Source organism: Idiotropiscis lumnitzeri, chromosome 3, assembly GCF_059441095.1.
Source record: "Idiotropiscis lumnitzeri isolate Australia: NSW breed Sydney's pygmy pipehorse chromosome 3, RoL_Ilum_1.0, whole genome shotgun sequence".
NCBI classification, from domain to species: Eukaryota; Metazoa; Chordata; class Actinopteri; order Syngnathiformes; family Syngnathidae; genus Idiotropiscis; species Idiotropiscis lumnitzeri.
Window position 1 is genome coordinate 6,627,896 of NC_142393.1, and position 19,693 is coordinate 6,647,588.

The 19,693-nt window shown below is 42.6% G+C and overlaps 1 protein-coding gene and 1 long non-coding RNA gene across 2 annotated transcripts; one reads left to right on the plus strand and one right to left on the minus strand.

Moving 5' to 3' along the window:
* Window positions 1-5,232: 5,232 nt before the first annotated feature.
* Window positions 5,233-18,633, minus strand: mybpha (myosin binding protein Ha). The gene is made up of 13 exons (XM_088290579.1): window positions 18,423-18,633; window positions 17,605-17,664; window positions 17,469-17,525; window positions 17,006-17,140; window positions 15,829-15,996; window positions 12,172-12,260; window positions 11,867-12,062; window positions 10,526-10,665; window positions 10,285-10,444; window positions 8,852-8,988; window positions 6,434-6,620; window positions 5,969-6,033; window positions 5,233-5,387 (listed from the first exon to the last, which is right to left on the minus strand). The coding sequence occupies exons 1-12, from the start codon at window positions 18,619-18,621 to the stop codon at window positions 5,993-5,995; spliced, it is 1,569 nt and encodes a 522-aa protein (XP_088146705.1). The 5' UTR covers window positions 18,622-18,633; the 3' UTR covers window positions 5,233-5,387; window positions 5,969-5,992.
* On the plus strand, window positions 7,272-8,428 carry LOC148339659 (uncharacterized). Its single transcript, XR_015842524.1, has 3 exons — window positions 7,272-7,327; window positions 7,927-8,047; window positions 8,138-8,428. It is a non-coding gene; the product is annotated as an uncharacterized LOC148339659 (long non-coding RNA).
* Window positions 18,634-19,693: the final 1,060 nt, after the last annotated feature.

A 19,693-nucleotide genomic window follows, 5' to 3' on the forward strand; every position in this document is an offset into this window, starting at 1 on the left:
CCACCATCTTTTCACCTTGTCCAAAACCCTGGACACACGAACAAAATGGTTGGAATATTTATAATGCGGAACGTAAGACGAGGTTCAACAATACATGAAGAAACATACAATGTTCCCCCCCTCTCTCTCTCTCACTTTCTTCTTTCTCGCTCTCTCTCACTGAAAAAAAAGTGCCAATCGAGGTAGTGCCCCAACTGATCCAGCAGATGGTGCTGTTGTCATTGAAAGGAAATAAAACCGCTCGTCCATTTGATACAGCACTTATCGTTTCTCTTTACAGTGTGTTTTATATTCGTATAGAGTAGTGTCAGGTTTGCCAATTTGACACAAGTGTTCATAAGCTAAAAGAAGAGAGGCACTCAGCTCAAGTGGAGACAGAAAGGTTAATAAAGTTTATTGGACAACTTCATCTCCCCTCCGTTGCCCGATGTTTTTCACACATTCCCTTTTATAACATCGGGGAATCAGATTACACTTCAAGAAATCAGATTAAACTCAAGGGTGGTACAGTTCGTCTTCTCAAAAGCTGGTTTAGTCCGGTTTAACATGGGCGCGCCGTCGTGGGTCGCAGCGGACTTTGACGTCAAATTCTTCTATCAGGATTCAGCACGATGTTGTTTACTTCATCCTCACTTCTGAAGAAGTGCCGCCGCCCTGCCAATTGCAGACACCTCCCTGCAGCAGAGGTGTCCTCCTGTATCTCCACTCAAACTGTAAACACTCAGCATAGTCCACTCTATTAAAATGCAACATGTTATATGCACTACATATTAAAATAGAATAGAATAGAATAGAAATAGAATAGAAATCCCTTTATTGTCATTGTACTCAAGTGTGCAACGAGATTAGAGGGCTCCCCTCTCCAGTGCAATACAACAATAATACAGACAAATATATAAATTAGATAAATAAAGAAGACAGTGCAATGGAATTCAGTACTGAATAGGGCATATAGAAACACATCACAATGCTGTTTTGCGAGGTTAGGGTGGTCTCGTGTGTGTGTGAGAGTTCAGTATGGAGATGGCTCTCGGAAAGAAACTGTTTCTCAGTCTATTGGTCCTTGATTTGATGCATCTGTAGCGCCTGCCAGAGGGCAACAGGTCGAACAGGTGTGAGTTTGGGTGGGTATTGTCATTGACGATGTTGAGAGCCCTTCTGAGGCACCGGGCGGTGTAGATGTCCGACAGTGGGGGGAGAGGGCAGCCAATAATCCTTTGCGCTGTTTTGACTGTCCTCTGGAGCCTCACTCTGTCCGCCTCAGTGCAGCCGCTGTACCAGGTGGAGACACAGTACGTCAGCAGGCTCTCGATGGACGAGTGGTAGAAGGCCAGCAGCAGCTTCCTGTCCAGGTTGAATTTCCTGAGGACTCTCAGGAAGTGCAGACGTTGGCGGACCTTCTTTACCACTGCTGTGGTGTTGTGACTCCAAGAAAGGTCATCGGAGATCTGTACTCCCAGGAACTTGAACGTGTGGACCCTCTCCACACACACGCCTTCGATGCAGAGGGGGGGCGGCAGCGTCTTGTTCCTCCTGAAGTCGACGACAATCTCCTTTGTTTTAGCAGAGTTAAGGTGCAGTCTGTTGTCCTTGCACCAAGTTGTCAGTCTCTTTACCTCCTCTCTGTAGGCTGTCTCGTCACCTTCCGAGATCAGACCGACCACTGTCGTGTCGTCAGCAAACTTGACGATGGTGTTGTTGCCGTGGGCCGGGCTGCAGTCGTAGGTGTAGAGGGCGTACAGGAGAGGGCTCAGCACGCATCCTTGGGGGGAACCGGTGCTCAGCATGAGGGTGGAGGACGTGTAGGGGCCGAGCAACACAGTCTGGGGTCTGTTGGTCAGAAAGTCCTTAATCCAGATGCGTGTGAGGGCAGGGAGGCCGAGAGTGTCCAGTTTGGCGACGAGGATGTCTGGGATGATCGTGTTGAATGCCGAGCTGTAGTCCACAAAGAGCATCCTTGCATAGCTCTGCTGTCGTTCCAGGTGGCCCAGCACAACATGCAGAGCAGTGTCGATGGCGTCCTCAGTGGATCTGTTAGCCCGGTATGCAAACTGGTAGGGGTCCAGAGTGGGAGGAAGGCAGTCCCTGATGTGCTGGAGAACCAGCCTCTCGAAGCACTTCATGATGACTGGCGTGAGAGCAACAGGACGGTAGTCATTCAGGTGGACGGCTGGTGACTTTTTGGGGACAGGAATAATGGTGGAAGTTTTCAAGCAGGAGGGGATGACTGCCTGAGCCAGGGAGCGGTTGAAGATCCTGCAGAAAACATGTGACAGTTGGTGGGCACATGCTCTGAGGACCTTGCCTGGTATTCCGTCGGGTCCAGTAGCTTTCCTGGGGTTGACCGCCAGGAGCGCGCGCCTCACATCGTGTTCCTCTACGATGAGTGGGGGGGAGTGGGAGCTTGAAGTGCGGGGGTGTGACGGTTGGGGCGAGTCAAAGCGAGCGAAGAAGCAGTTAAGCTCCTCTGCCAGCGATGCACTCGGGTCTACAGAGGTCGTGCTGCTGCCACGGAAGTTGGTGATGCTCCGTAGACCCTGCCACACCTCCCGTGGCCTGTTACTGGCAAGGTGGGCCTCCAGCCTCCCCTTGTAGGTTGCCTTGGCTAGCTTGATGCCTTTGCTCAGGTCAGCACGAGCCACCCTGTACTGGGCTTTGTCGCCTGACCTGAAGGCAGCGTCACGGGCCTTGAGGAGAGAGCGAACCCTGCTGGACATCCAGGGCTTCGCGTTTGGAAAGGTCCGTATAGTCTTATGTTGGGACACAGTTTCCATGCAGAACTTGATGTAGTCCAGTACACAATGCGTGTAGACATCAAGGTCCTGATGATCAAAGAGGTCCCAGTTTGTGTCATGAAAGCAGTCCTGTAATTCACTCATGGCGTCGTCACGCCAGGTTTTCACAGTCTTTGTGGTAGGCCTGAATCTGCGCCTGAGAGGGGTGTACGCAGGTGCGAGCTGCAAGGACAGGTGGTCTGACTGGCCGAGAGGGGCGAGTGGGAGGGCTCTGTATGCGTGCTTGATGTTCGAGTACACATGGTCGAGAGTGTTGTCTCCCCTCGTTGGGCACTTGACATGCTGGTGAAACTCTGGGAGTACAGTCTTTAAATTGGCCTTATTAAAGTCTCCCGCTACTACGTGAACGCCATCAGGGTGGGCCCGCTGATGTTTATTGATGACGCACGCGAGTAGCGAGAGCGCCGTGCTAGTGCTAGCGTCGGGAGGGATGTAAACAGCTGTGACAATCACTACCGTTAGCTCCCTCGGGAGGAAATAAGGCCGGCATTTAACGGACATGAACTCGATGTCGGGGGAAGAGTGCTTCTCGACGATCGTGCTATCGCCGCACCAGTTCTCATGCACGTAAACACAGAGCCCCCCGCCCCTTCTCTTACCGGTGTCCCTCGTCCGATCCGCGCGATGTAGCGAGCGCCCGGCCAGCTGGATGCTAGCGTCGGGGACGTCTGCGTGCAGCCAGGTTTCCGTGACGACGATCACACTGCTATCGCGCACATAGCGGTTTCCCAGGATTTGTAATCCCAGGTCGTCGATTTTGTGGACCACGGATCTGGCGTTGGTGAGATGCAGACTCGGTAGTGGTTGCCTATGGGGCTGCCGTCGCAGCCGTTGCAAGACACCGGACCTGCAGCCTCGCTTCTGCTTCCTCTCTCTGCGTCGCCTGCGCCGCCTCCCGGCCCCGATGACCAGCCATGGTGAGCCGGGCAGCCTCGCCAGTTCGTTCGGAATTTTGCGATCATAGCAAAATTCCTCTGTGATGGTTATTTCGCATCGATATCCAATGTTCACGATGTCTTGGCGGGTATATCGATGTTGTGCCTCAGTTGATGCCAATAAGAGCAAGCAAACACTAATAAAAAGTAAAAAGGAGCACTGTGAGGGGGAGCTGTTAGCCGCTGCGTCCATGCGCGCCGCCATCTTGGAAATCTTAATAAGCTACATCACGGCAAATGTATAATAACCTCTTAATATTATTCTAACAAGTAGTATCAAATTAATGAATGAATATATGTTGATTGCGGTGATACAGTGCTTTTTCCAGATAATATTCCGTAATCATTAATCTTGTGTATTTTTTTTTTTTTTTACAATTTTGGAGTGGGTTGCCTTGCAACAACACTCCACACAAATTTATGCCGTGGCCAAACTAAAGAACCTGCGCAGTTTTGTCAACTTGTGTTGTTGTACTCACTAGCTTTAGCTAAAGACCTATTATATCTATTATTCAATTTCAGAATAACTCAAATATATTCTGCGCTCAGAGCCCTGTGCTATATAATCTTGTTGTCGACCAAAAATGCAGTATTTTTACACACATGAGACTCTTTAAAGATCACCTGTCCGTTTCTGTTCTCCTTTGCCCTGCGGCCCCCTCTGCCTGTTGACTCGTGGTAATGTGATGAGTTTGGCTACGTGTCAGATTTGCGTGACTCATTTTTAGAAGCTGTGGACTGCAGTGCTGACATCATCCTGCATCCCCCTATTAACAGCCGCCCTCTTCACCCAAAGGAAAGGGACTCCCTCACTAATCCCTTGATTTCCTCTTGAGGAACCCTCCCAAGTATGGTGGTGGCTCTATTTGCCCGCACGCGGATGGACACAATTAATCGAGTCGTCCAAGGGCCACGGTTCACATTGGCGTGAAAACACTCTTTTGGTAATGTGATCGGATCACAAGTGGGCAGCCGGAAATACAGGTGTGAATGCATCCCAAAACACTGAGGACGCATTCAGGACCGGACCTCTGGATTGGTCAGGAAGGCATGTGACCGTATTTGCAGTCCAGTGTGAACGCACACGTCCTTGTCGCAATGAAGGTTAACTCTGGAGTGTGTGCATGTGTGTGCGTGGAGAAGGTTACGGTTTATGCCAGTCAACTTGGAACAGGCACTGTGTTCAATTCTAGAAATGTCTAATCCAGGACTCCATCATGTATCATCGAATTTCCTCGCTTGGTCGATGTCTTAAGCGTACACCCACTTGGCAAAAATCAAATTGTAGCAGCAAATTTTCCTTTTCCAAAAATAATACTCCTTTTTAATGTCAGAAAGCTAAATAAGGCACAGCATCTGAAATGGTGGTTCATAAACAACTCATGTAAATGACAGCACCACATCAGCCTACAAAACGAAATTAAATTTTCATGGAACTTAGGTACCAAAATAAAACACATATGGCAATTAAAATAAAATTAAATATAAAAAAACAACGCAAATATTTGTCATTTGTTTTTAATATGAAAAAAAGCACTCTAGAATACTGTACTCTATAAAAACATACAGTTATGACAAAGTTGAATAAATGAAGCTTTTTTTTTATTTAATCCGTTGGACAACGCGCTGCTCCATCTGGTGTGCGCGTCTTGGCCACCTGGGGGCAGTATAACACAGACATGAGGATAGACTGCGCTTGGAGCCATGTTACTCCACTTTTGAATTCAAATATTCCATTTAAAGGATCGTAACAGTGAAACCCCGATGCAATTCGTAAACCCATCTTTCCACAAGGTGACATGGTCCAGGGAAGAATCAATTTAATTGACGAGTGGAGGTGAATAAATGTGAGGATTATGCAATGTTTACTTTTCCTAATGCAGTGCAATAGACTGAAACGAATAATGTATGAATCTTGATGACATAATGATGACATATGCAACGAGTATTTCTCGATGAAGACGAGCAATTTGGTGCAGAACTGCAGTGTACTTTTAATACAGCGATGGTGATTCAACCTGCGTGAAAGTGAACAACTTATGTATTCGGATTTTCTTTCAACTACTATCATATTTATCCCAGTAACAAATCCACATTACAAGGGACTGAGAGAGAGCAACTTCATGACTGATGTGATTGTCAATATTAACGGCAATTTATTTTTGGATGTTTCCCATCATTAATGTATTAGCTGTCTCTTTGGATCAAGATGGAGCCATTATTTTTATCTGACCTTACCTCTGAAAGTTGATGTGTTGCCCTTTATTTGCTCTTTTCTTTGTCAGCCTCCAAAAGAATCACCTCTGTTAAGAAAAAATATAACATTTTCGTATTAATTGACAAGAAGGTTCTAAGTCACAGTTGTCAAACTCAAGGCCCGGGGGCCAGATCTGGCGCACGACCTCATTTTATGTGGCCCGCAAAGGGCAAATCATGTGCATCAACTTCTCCTTTTAAGATGATTTTCTTCATTTTAACAACATTGAGATATGAGATATTGCCATTTATTTGTTACCAATCTGCTGGAGTTTATCCCAGGCATTTGGAACAGATTAATTGAATTTAAATAGTTTCTTATGGGAAATATTACTTCAGTTTTCGTACCATTTGGTTTTAGTCACACTTTCGGGTCCGAATTAATCATGAAAACCGAAGTTTCAGAGTATACACGGAACGATTCTGCAGGCGCTTTCGCATACATACGTTTGACCTCCAGTTTGCAGGAGACGGTGGCCTCTCCTTGAGCGTTCTTGGCTCTGCACGTGTACACGCCGCCGTCAAAGCAGCACGGCTTGCGGATCTCCAAGGAGCAAATTCCCTGGTTGGAGAGCTGACGAAATTTGGGGTCGTCTCCGATCACCATCTGGTTCTTCAGCCATTCGATTTTAGGCTGCGAGAGAAGAACGACAATCATCTTCGACCATCTCACAAACATGTGACAGACGCCCAAGCCTCTGGTCTGGCATCCACGATTCGCTCCCCGTCGGTCCTTTCTGAGCGTGACTGTCCAGTAAGGGGACCGTAATTTAAAACGGTTCTTGACATTAGGTATGCGCCACTCCCGGTTTCACGGCGCATTTCTACTGGAACCTCAGAGTCTGACTTCAACCGGGGGGGGGGGGGGGGTCACCGCATATTAAATTACAGGTCATGCTTTTCCGAACTGTTTGCGAAAACCTCTTTGGACGTACTCAGACCTTCGTGTCATCATCTGTTTTTTGTGATTTAGGTTTTTGCCTTGTGTTCCTGTGTCTCGTCATGTTGATTGTGTCCACCTGTGTGGAGCCCGAGTGATAACCAATCAGCCTTGTCCAGGTGCTCCTCGTTGTCTCTTTAATTCGTTTGTATTTCGTTCCCTGTTTGCTTTCACTCATTGTCGGTTCGTTGTACTTGTCAGCTTTCCATGTCAGTGGTCCTCCTGCCTGTCTCGCCTTTTCAAATTAAGTCCTTGTGTTTTGTTGCTCCCTGTTCTTTTGTACTTTGATTTCTTCCAAGTTCCATGTTTGCTTTATTTTTGTCAATTAAATCCTCCTTTAAGTTACTCCTCAGCATTTGGGTCCTCCTCCCGGTCAACTTCCACGCAAGCCCTGACACATCGTGTGTGTTCGTCACAGTTTTATTTTTGGGAAGAAGTGCGGATGTACTCGGATTACTTGACTGGGTTGCTCGAAAATGTGCGCAATTTGGAATAAGACGTTATTTGTTAACGCATTACAGACATCAGCGGTATCTAATTTAGTTTGGAAAAAGCACAGTACTCGACGACACATTATGAAATGATACATTTGTCCGTTATGAGAGTTTTACCTCAAACTATAAATGAAACCTGATTTTATTTTGTCGTTCAACTATCACAAAATTTCCTAAAATGCGTTCGGGATGACAGGTAAAGTCACTGAGAACTGTACAACAAGAACGAGTGGGGTGACAAAAATAGCAACCTCTCCAAACGACAGGCCAGAAGACTATTCTCTTATCTTATTTTATCATTCGTGTCTTCCCTGCTCAGCATCCAACCCACGACATCTCCATTTGCGGCAGCTCATTATCAGCGATAGCAGAACAAGCCGGCATGCTTGGACCTCCCGGGGCAGCTGGGAGGGGCAGTGGCTTTATAAACGCGTCATTTCACTCGGGTCAGTCCGATAAAAGAGATCCCTTTACAGACAAATGTTGGATGAGTGCTCTTGTCGCAGATTTCGAGCCAGCTGCTACTGTGAAGTCTCCCACAAGGTGCGGCATTCATTGATGTTCATTTCGGGACTGGGGCGTGACTCGCTATTTGGATCAGCCCCAAACGCAGAAATCCACCAGAAGGTGTGCGACGGGACAAGATTCCCATGCTCAAACACACACTTGAATGAAAAATAAAAATTTGTATTTGAAACATCGACTTCTATTCCACAGCCTTCCCGTTCCTGTCGTCTTTGTGACGCAGTCCTACGAGAGCACTCAAGGCATGCCGTGTTCTAAAATCCCAGCCGGATTTGCCTAAGCACCGCTGGTATGACTCTGCAAATGCCGGTGTCCTTGGTGAGGATCCAAGGACAGCTAGAACACATAATCAGCTGCATTTCCACCGCAGCCTGTCACCTAAGCCGGCCACGTCAGGCAGACAACTGTAAAGATATGTTTAACCAGAGTGGCAGCAGGAATTCCACATCTACTGAATTGATTATGCGTTCATACCAGCATGAGCCCGTCCTGTGCTACAGAACGACCACATTGCGTATCTCATTTAAAGGGACACACTCAACAAATGAATTGCCATTTTTTGTCCATATATGAATAAAACATTTTTAGATAAACGATCCCGGAGAAAAGGAAATGCTTCAATGGGAATTTAAACTAGGGATTTTTTTTTATTTTTTTTTTTAGAAATATTCAGAATTAAAAACTATCAATGGGAATTAACTGATGGTAACTTAATGGGAAGGTATCATAAAATATAAATATTTTATTTTAACATACTTTATTTGAATAAATTCCGCAGTGAAAACGAAATGGAAAATTTTGCCACTCAAGTCCGAACGTTTGATTGACACTCCACATCAAATGTGGATGCAGGACTTGTTCAACAAGTTGTTCAGAAGGAAAGTTATTCTCAAAGACATGTCTGACCTTGGGACTTCCACGAACAGAGCACAACAGCTTGGTGGTGTATCCAACAGTCGCAGCCCGGTTGCTGAGCGGGGTGGTGAATTTTGGAGCCTCGCTGAAGTCATGCTCCTGGTATTCGGGAGGTTTGTAGACGATGCCTGAGAACACACAAAGACGCAACAATTTCAATTATCGGAGAACAGCAATGCATTCATCTTTCTCCCTATTGTTAATTAGTTTGGAAGAACGTAAGAGTTGACCCTTTATAACAGGGTGTGCACACGAATGCCACCATAAATTCAGTTGTTTATTTTACTTCCCCTCTCGAGAAGATTAAAAAAATCCAAGTCATAAATCAGATTAATGGCGGAAAATTATAATTGAAATTATTTAGCTTAGTTTTTTTGTTTTTTTTCCAGATCACAAAACCTGGCATTTGAACTGGGGTGTGAAGACTTTTTATATTCACTCAACTACTATAGAGAAGTGAAAAAAAGTTCAGTATTTTAGAAGTACCAATTCTTCAATGCTAAAAAAAAAAACGGTTAAAGTAAAAAACAAAAAAAAGAACACTTTTAATACAAATTTAATTAGTATGATAATTTTTTTTCCGTCAATTAATACTGTAAAATACCCAGTTTGATAAGTTGGCACAACAACAAGATTTTTTTTTAAGCTAGCTAGTGTTAGCTCAAGCTAGCAAATGCTATAATGCTATGCTATGCTACCAGACGCTTTGCTAATCTTCTGAACTGACTTAAAAAACTGAACAAAAAAAAAAAGCTAAATGAGCAAATGATAACTAAAAATTACCAGTATCATTACCAGTATATATTTTTTGATTGATTGATTAGAGGGAGAATTGTTGAGAAGCTTGTGGTTTTCAGGCTGGCCAAAGACATAACACATTTGCTACATTTCATTGCGCACAAGATTTCAGCACTAGCCCTTCTCGTAAACATGGGGACTATCTTCAACAATATCTATGAACTCGCGGTTGACTTTTAATTCTCTCTACATTTTTTTTTACTTCATGTCCTCATCTGCTGACGTTGAAAACAGTAATACTGTAAACCAATTTTGACTAAATAAGGAGTCAATTGTGCTGCTCAAATACAGGGAGTAAAAGCAAATATTAAATTATAAATATTAATATAATATAAGTACTCTTCTAGTCAGTAATCAAGTTTATGAACTTTGTTATTTCTGACTATTGCTAATTTATAATTAAGTCACACACACGATGCCCTCCTAGATTTCTTAACACTGTCATGACTCATGAGTCTCTAAATTTATTCCTGCAGTAGCTGTTAACATCTTCCATTTGAATAAGTGTCAAGGGCTTCTCTGCCCCTGGAGTCTTTAATGTCGACACTCACGCACTTCCTGCAGCTCATTGAAATTACAGCACGGGAGTGAGCACTCATGTTGGAGCCCGAATGGCGGGTGGGCACCTGTCTTCTGGATCGTGGCCACGTCCTTGGTGACGGCACTCTTCTCACTGATGCCAACTTTGTTGACAGAAAACACTCTGAAGGCGTATGAGTTTCCCATGATGAGGTCAGAGATGGTGGCAGTTAGCCTGTGGTAGTGTTCCAGCACGGTGAACCATTCCTGTGAGGAGGAAGAGCAATCCGAAGTTACACATTTGTTACGATAACAGCCTCTTCATGGGGTTGGCTCGTGAGCGCATACCCCAGTTTTTGTGTCGGCCTTCTGGACAATGTAGCCAGTGATCTCCGTGTTGCCATTGTCCTTGGGAGGAGTCCATTCCAGCGCGGCGTTGAAGCCCCAGCAGTCCACCAGTTTTGTACCACATGGAGGACCGGGCAGCTCTGCAAAGACAGATTGGAATTGTGGGCAAAGAAGAATATTATTAAAATGCTTTTAGTGGGAAAATCATCCCTCATCTTATGCCTGGAAGTGTAAATTTTAATGATTAATTTTGGACTTATCATGGCATAAAAAATGATTAAAAAAATTAATGAAAAATATCAAATATATATATATATATATATATATATATATATATATATTAATATTCAAAATATGTTTAAAAAAAATACACTATCCAAACTATCAGAGAGAGCGAGAGAGAGAGAGAGAGAGAGAGAGAGAGAGAGAGAGAGTGCATCGTCTCATGGGAACACTCACGCAAAGAAATCTATTATAGTTTCTTGGCTGGGTCAAGCTCAACAGGGTTGAAAATAGAAGGGCCACTGGGACCGAACACCATAACTTCTGTCTTCTTTTCGTTGATATTCAAGAAATTAAGTGACATACAAGCTTTGATTTCCTCAAGACAGGACAAAAGGTGGTCTCAAGGAGAGAGTGTCTTTTTGCTCATTGGGCCACAGATCTGACTGTCATCCGCATAACAATGGAAGAACATATGTATTCGTAGTGGTGAACAAAAAAAGCAAGGGCTACGAAACGGAACCTTGCGGAACACCAATCACGGAATTTGAAAGCTCTGTACTTCATGTCATGCGATATAAAAGGTATTTTTTTGAGGCGCGGACTGCTGCATATGGATGACTGAACCGACCGACGCTGATGTGACCGTTCCCTTCGCGTCATCCAGTAAGATGATGGCCTCTCTTAAGTTTGAATTGATGGTTGAGGAGAGAGAAGTGAAGTGAGGCTGCATTCTAATGTTGCTAGCAACTTCAAGACTGCAAATTCTACCAAATGAGCATGAGTTTAGCAGATAAAATTAAGGAGAAATTCTTCAAAAAAATAGGCATCAAGGTGCTTATTATCGACCTGATTAAGTTTACTGTTGTGTTTTTAACTTTGCCTTTTAGTCTGCTAGCTTAATGCTAACAGATGATGTGGACTACCATCAACTGGCCAACGAATAGGATCAGTGTTGCGGTGTTATACGGGAATTTGAACACCAAATCTGGCGCAACACAAGTAGAAAGACAATACATTATTCTCGATGTGTCACGTGCACGGCCCGCCGCTGGCTCCGAGTATTACCCAATGAAAGTGTGCATTCACCAGTGCTTATTCATACCAGTGTCAACCCACCTACAATCTGAATGGTGATGGTGGCTTTGGCTTCAAAGCAGTCCACCTTAACAGTCATCTCATAAACACCCGAATCCTCCCGTTGAGCACCACGGATAAATAGAATGCTGTCCTTGTCACTATTTCGGATGTGGACCCTCTTTGGATCCAAAGGCTGACCGTCTTTCAGCCAGGACACCAAAGGTTTGGGCTTGCCCTGTGGAATTATAAAAAAAAAAAAAAAAAGAGGGTGAAGCAATGAGAACATGCCTGGACACGTTTTTGGACGACATTTACAGAATAGGCAGTTTGAAATTTAGGCTCACAAGGAACGGGATGACCAGGTTGATTTGCTCTCCAACTTGCTTGACAAAGCACGTGCGGAGGTTGCGAGGAATTTTGATCTTTGGACGGTCTGCAACACAAGTGGAACGCGTTTATCTTGAGTTGTCACCGTCGTCTGTAAATGTTCCGTTCGTGTCCCCGTCTGATGTGCTGCTCGCTGATTGTCGCGTGAGTGACAGCCGAGGGTCAGTCACATGACAGTCAGCGGGCAGCGTAACGACTTGTCCACTTGCCAGGTGTGTTTTCACACCAGGGTGCCATGGTGCAGACTCAGAATAACACTTTGACACGTTCTATTTCCATCGTCGGACCGAGCTCCAAGACTGATGATGCAAGTTAACTGCAGTTGTGAAAAGCCGACGACTTCATTTATGGAGTCACGGCACAATTATTAGATCATTTATAGGAGGGCACACTTGAATATCCATGATGTTATGGCCACAACATTAGGTACACCTGCAGTTGAACATTCCTACAGTGGCTGTTAGAAGTGTCGAAATCAATCGATTAATCGACAACGAAATTAATCGATTAACACAAAAAATGTGATCAAGTTGTGGATATTATTTATCTTGTGGTGTCCCGTTTGTTCATCAACCTGAGGTGGTGTAGTTTTAATATTTTGGGTTGGGACCTTTGGGTGGAAGGCAAGGGCTACTACATCCTGGACTGGTCACCAATGGGCAATTTAGTTTATTCACTATTTATTTATTAATAATCAACCATTATTTAATCAGAAAATAACCCATTTGGTTTGAGATCCTCTTTTTCAAATGAGCCACGAGTCAGCAGAAAACACAAATGACAGTTACATATTGACAGAGACGCAACAAAGAAGCTTACAAACTCACAGCATGAAAAACAAGCGCATACTATGAAATCGGTCTCAAAAACTTGCTTGCTGGAGCGTATTCCATGCAAAAGTAGCAGCGGAAAACAAAATCCCTTTTCCCCAAATCGGAATAATAATTTCTCAGAGTAATGGAAGGCACGGAATTATGATGCCAGCAGTCCCGTACTGGCCTTTTGACAAATGTGTAGGCCTTCCAATGATCGGCCCTTGAGTGGCCAGAACAGCCCATCCAACTTTTGAGTCTAATTCACTTTTGGAAGGTGTGAGGAAGCCAAAGTACTTGGAGAAAACCATCGCAAGCAAGGCAAACTCCATGCAGGAAAGTCTGAGGTGAGATTCCAACCGTGGATTGTGTGAATGTGAGGAAGATAATGTAAAAATGTTATCATTTAAAAAAAAAAAAAAAAAAGTAAAAATGTTATCATTTAAAAAAATAAAATAATCTAAAAATTTTATCGTTTAAAATTTTTTTTAAAAAAAATGTAAAAATGTTATCATTAAAAAATAAAATAATGTAAAAATTTGATCATTTAAAAAAAAATAAAAAATGTAAAAATTTTATCATTTAAAAAAATAAAATAATCTAAGCATTTTATCGTTTAAAAAAAATTAAAACAAATTTAAAAATGTTATCATTAAAAAATAAAATAATGTAAAAATGTTATCATTTAAAAAAATTAATAAATAATGTAAAAATGTTATAATTTAAAAAAAATAATGTAAAAATGTTATAATTTAAAAAAATAATATAAAAAATGTAAAAATGTTATTTAAAAAAATATGTAAAAATGTTTTCATTTAAAAAAATAAAATAATGTAAAATTTTATCATTAAAAAAACCCAATAATAAATGACATTTAATTTCACCCACAGTCAAAACATTTTGTCATTGAATTGGAGTTTAAAACATTATCAATCCATGTTAGTAAAACGGTAAATACTCCAGGCAACAATTGAATAGTATGATGTAATGTGCGGTATCCAGGCAGAGACAAGAAAGAGAAGAAGAAGAAGACGCGAACCCTTAAAATAGTTTTAGAGATGGTAAATTCATGTAAGGGTCTGACATTTGATCCCTGAGAAAAAAGATGTCATCACGTCCAGCTGAGTCAAGCGTTGCAGTGCTATGTCATGACAGCTGGCAAAGTGACGGTATTTAAAATGCTGTTATTAGAAAGAAAATGGATGGTTGGATGGTTCGATTTCGGCTCCGTATCAAGAACAGCACCCCAGCAAATATTTGAAGAGTGGTTGTAACCGGGTCGCGGACTTAGAACATCTTATCGTCGTAAGCCATCAACATCCTGCCCATCAATCTCCTTCCAGCATCTCAACTGCATCTCACACCATTCCTGAACCAATTTGGCTCGTCGTCCTTTCCTTTAGATTTGACAGCTAACATTTCAGCACCATGTGGTTCACCTCCGCTTTTGGACCCAACGCTAATCCCTGAAAAGCAACTTCCTTCCAGCCAGGGCTCGCGCAAATTATCCACCGTATGAATTTGTTTCTGGATTCATTTGTATCTCAGATGGGATATTGTCTTTGAATCACAAACGTGTATGAGTGTGTGTGTGTGTGTGTGTGTGTGAGGTGAGGACAGCGGCGATGGCACACAGCTGAATTTAACTCTCGCAAGCCAGCCACAATCCATCAATTAGGCTCGTGTTTCGCACCGGCGGAGTTGAGCGGCAGTTCTGGTTACATGACCGCATTTCTCCACTAAATGTTCTTGTTTGTTATCAGATATTTGAACCCCGGGCAGGAAATGCGCTCAGCGACGAGTAAGCCGCCCTTCACGATCGAAAAGTGGGACATGTTTATGCACTCGTCAAAGTGTGAAGTGCACGGCAAGTATTCACTCGGAAAGAAGCGCTACACTTAAATATCGTTTATCGGAGAGTGACCAGTATTTTTATTCAAAAAGCATACCGTATGCCATTTTTAAAGCCATATTGAACTTCACATTTATCCGTAAATAAATAAATAAATAAATACAAAATAAAAGCACTATGACAAATCGCTTTGGACTTCAAACATGAAGCGGAACGATATTTTGCACAAAGGGTTCGGGAACTAGTTTGTTAGCTCGTGGTTTTGCTCTGATTCAAAATTTGATTTAAACATTGCAATCACGCAACAGCCAATCAAAATGACCGTTTTCACCCCCCAAAAATACATTTCCATGTTGATAGCCGAAACAAGACTCTGTTTACAAGAATACTCAACAATATTTGTAATTTCACATGGGCCTATAGCTAGAAAGTGAAGCGTGGAGAGTCTCTGTTGCCCAAATGGAAGCTGCTATATAACTTTTTTTTTCACCTGTTTGCCATTGTGGCAATCTACTTATCCTTGACAATCATGCTATGTTTTTGCGGTTCAATTAAAAAAAACAAATACAAAATAGTTTAATTATATGTGGATACTCAAAACACCACACATTAATTTGATTAACTTTTGTAACAATTTAATTTCCTCCTTTGTTTATAGGAATGCGCCAATTTTAGGGCCAAAAGCTTAGGTTTGGCTCCTGAGTGATTCCAAATTTGGAAGTAGCATTTTAGCTTAGCTCAAATGATGATATTGTGCCCATCACCTTAAATGAAACCCATAAACAGCCAGCTTCCTTCCTGCAGTCAGCATGAGTATTTCCGAGAGACAGCTACAAGCGCTTTCTAGTAATAACCATTTCTGTCTCATGCTTTCTAAAACTCTACCCACACGATAATTCATTCAGAGCATTTTTGAAGAAGAGCATTTTACATTCATGGCAGCGACTCACCAACTACCTCGCGGACTGGAACGGCCTGGGCGAGCGCGGCTGGCTCACTGCGGCCGCCGGCGTTTACGGCCGCCACGCGCACCAGCAGCAGGTCACCAGTTGTCAGATCTTTGATGCAATAGCGGGTCGCCGGGGTCAGCTCCGCGTTTGCCACCACCCAGTCCGTAGCTGCAGGGACACCAAAAGCAAAGTCGGCTTTTGGTAGGCAATCAATAGACGCGGACAAAATTGCAGAAATACAAAAAAACACCTACTGCGCACGCCTGTTATGTGAAGATTAAAATAGTGTCGAAGATGTGGCTAACTTTATAATATAACTTGTTTTTCGCAGATTTGGAAGACTAAATGTCCGTGAGTATTTTTATATTACCTGCCCATATTTGGTACCAAAATCGTTTCAGTGTGAGGATGAGTTGTTTAAATATACAACTTGTGTAATTATTTTAGTTGTGCGTTTTATATTACAGCAGACGCCACCTTGGGCGTCATTAAACAAACTACGCTCAGAGAGGACAGATTCGCATACTCTACATCTCGTGCGCCGTTCTTAAAGGGAATGAAAGGAACTGCTTTGATTGGCTCGGATTAAAGTCATCTGTGGCCACTCCCACAGTGGCGCAGCCCTCCCATTTGCAGATCCGCCAACCTGTGCTCATAGAGCCCTGAGATCACAAAAGAGCCCAGAGCGACATCCAAAGAACCGCAGACCTCAATGGCGTCAGTTACAGATAATATTCATGATTTGAAAAAGCGGGCATTTTAATGAAAAATAATTGCAAATATCTACAACCTCCTACAACTTGTTTGAGGCTAGTGAGTCGGTGTCATTCTTGATACTTTGGGTATTATACCAAGTATGTGTCACAGGCTACTTATTAAGACGAATGGGAACTGCTTAAATAATCCACTACATGACTTTTAATGAGTTATAGCATGCCGACATGCGTTTACAAACAACATACAGTAAGGTGACATTTTGGCAACCATGACGAAATGTCATCTGAGCCACGGAGCGCTTCTAAAAGAGGCCTCGGGAGGTATGACGACTGCCGCCTACGGCTCCCGATGCAGCTATGAGTCAATCTGACCTCTGACACCGGGCGGGCAGGTGCAGCCTCACATGTGTTACAAACACGCACACACACATTTCTGCCACCAAGTGAGTAGGCGGGCTTACTTCCATCTTTGCAGTACTCAACGGTGTATCCATCCAAGCCAGATTCACCGATAGTCTCTGGCGTCTTCCACTTGACGGTGAGGCTCGTGTCATTCGCGTCCTCTACTGATATTTCCAATGGTGCGCTGGTGGGAACTGAAAAAAAAAAATTACATTAAGTGGAAAAAAACAGCACCAAACAAAAAAGGTCATAAAAAGTCTCAATTGAATCGCAAATTACAAATCTGCGTCTGTTAAGCATTTTTTCTTTAATGTTAATTGCACCTACTGCCACCTAGTGGAGGAACATTTAATTGTCCGGCCTGTCACTACACGTTGCTGACATAGATAGATGAACAAAAAGTATCTTTTTACCAGTTATGTAATTCTGAAAATTTCCCACAGCACACCTGATGCTGTCTCATGGCAAAATAATGTGTGGTTGGGAATTTGATGAGAAACCAACTCACTTTCCTCACATTACCTGCAAGTGGTGGGGGTGTCGGGGCCTTGGGTGTCTCCTCAACTGGTGGAGCAGCTCCTGTTGGAAAAGCGGCACGTTAGTGTTATGGACCCGAGCACGTCTGCAGTGTCAGTCTGAATTGCTTTGCTTTGTTTACCGTCTGCAGGTGCATCTGTCGCAGGGAGAGCGACGTCACCTTCAGGGGCAGCTTCGGCAGCTAGTGATGAAAAGCCATTAGGCAAACATGTTACTAACTTTTTTGACAGGTTTGATGCCCAGCAAAGATTTTTTTTTTTTTTTGTAAACATAGAATTAGATGACATGGTGGGAAAATAAAAATTGTGTCCTCAGTATAGATTAAGTATGCACACGAATTCCTATTTGTGGCCAAAAAGGTAGGATAACGTAGACATAAAATACAAACAAAGAATTTCTTTACTTTTTTGTTATTCCTTGACAGTTGGGCACGAGATGCAGTGGTCCTCAATCTTTACTTTTGATGACATAAATGAATGAATGAATGAATGATGATCATCACATCTCAATTTACTCTAAAAAAGAATATTTAGTCGGTGAAACCCGGGATTGAGGAACACGAAGCTATTCCAATATTCTGTAGTGAATGACAACAAGTGGCAACTTAATTGTACCTTCTGCCATCTAGTGCAAGATAATTTGCCAATCACTCCACGTTGTTGGCAAAGATAGATGGACAAAGAAATATTCTTAGAGGACACGTCTTATTGAAATTTCAAGCAAATTCTAAAGGTCCATGTTGTTCGATGAAATATCAAACGCAGAATATAATATTTCATGGTTCCATTATATCGCGATTTGGTGGCCCCAAATAAGTGTACTGTGACCAAAATGTAGTCTTTTTGCGAATACTTTATCAACTTGTTGCGCCATAAAAAAGATGGTTGGTCTATTAACGGATCAATTTTTCTACAACACGAGATTTGATGACTTTCCTACCCGGAGCGCTTTTTTCCGTTGCGGGACTGTCCTCCGCCGGAGCAACGGGTGATGCTTCCCCCTCAGTCACGGGTGCGGCCTCCGCAGGTGTGGACGCCGGAGCGGGCACGGCTTCTGCGGCCGGCGGGTCGGGCACGGGTGCCTTCTCGGCCGCCTTCTTGGCGGGAGACTTTTTAATGGGTGCGGGCTTGCCTGGCATCGTGCTGAGAGACGGCCAGTCCTCTGGATGAAGGCGTCCGGAGCCTCGGGGGGCATTTATAATAAGCGTCCTGAGATTGGGGACAAGTTTACTCCACCCATTGCCTCACTTGGATGTTTGTGCGGTGTGCACCACTCCACCCACACAAGTTGTCACTTCCAGTTTGTCAGGTGACACACATCTCCAAAGAGCTATATATATATATATATATATATATATATATTTTTTTTTTTTTTTTGATATATAACTCTGGAGATAAATTAAAAAAAATGAAGTTAAATATTTTAACTCAGTTTTATTTTCTTGAAAAATTATTTGCATACTTTGCAAAACTATATAATACAAATACCATACGATATTGGCTTTACATCCTTAGCACATCTCAGAACAAAACACCCTGCTCAAGTGACCGCTGGGCCTTGCAAACCAACACTGATGGAGTGCGGAACTTGTGGGCAGAACTAAATGAACTGTATACGTTTTGAGAATTGAGAAAAATGCCTGTAAAGATGACCCGGTTTAGCTAATATTCAAGGATCAAAGAAAGCTATTATTCTTTGAATTAAAATATATTTCATATTTTGTGATTTTACGTTAATTCCAAGATATTATTCAAGAAAATGTCTTTTACAAGCTTCCCCCCTAAAAATGTAGTTTAAATGTGATTAATCGCAATTAATTATGGATTATTTTTGATTAGTTAAAAAAATGTTACTAATTGCTTGACAGCAGTTTTTTTTTTTACTTTTGCTTGACGGCGCAATGGGAAATAAAAATAATTTGCACATTTTGCAAAGCCAAATTTTTCATTTTTGACAACCATATTTAGGGATCAAGTGAAATCTATTAGAACAGTCTTTGACTTTAAAGATATACTTTGTACTAATTCCACGATTTTCCTCAAAAAATATCTATAAAAGCTTTGTAGAAAATTGTAGTTAAAAATGAGAATGCGATCAATTATGGAAACAATTTTGCTATTATTTAAAAAATGTTAATTGACAGAATTGTATATATATATATATATATATATATATATACATTTCTAGAGTTATGTATATATATATATATA

Bases quoted from the DNA above. Each gene is read 5' to 3' on its own strand.
- mybpha (XM_088290579.1), bottom strand. From the start codon at position 18,621: ATGCCAGGCAAGCCCGCACCCATTAAAAAGTCTCCCGCCAAGAAGGCG. The intron at 10,666-11,866 runs GTGGGTTGACAC...CTGTCTTTGCAG, and splicing joins CATCACCATTCAGATTGTAG to AGCTGCCCGGTCCTCCATGT. The intron at 8,989-10,284 runs GTGCCCACCCGC...GTGTGTTCTCAG, and splicing joins GGCCACGATCCAGAAGACAG to GCATCGTCTACAAACCTCCC.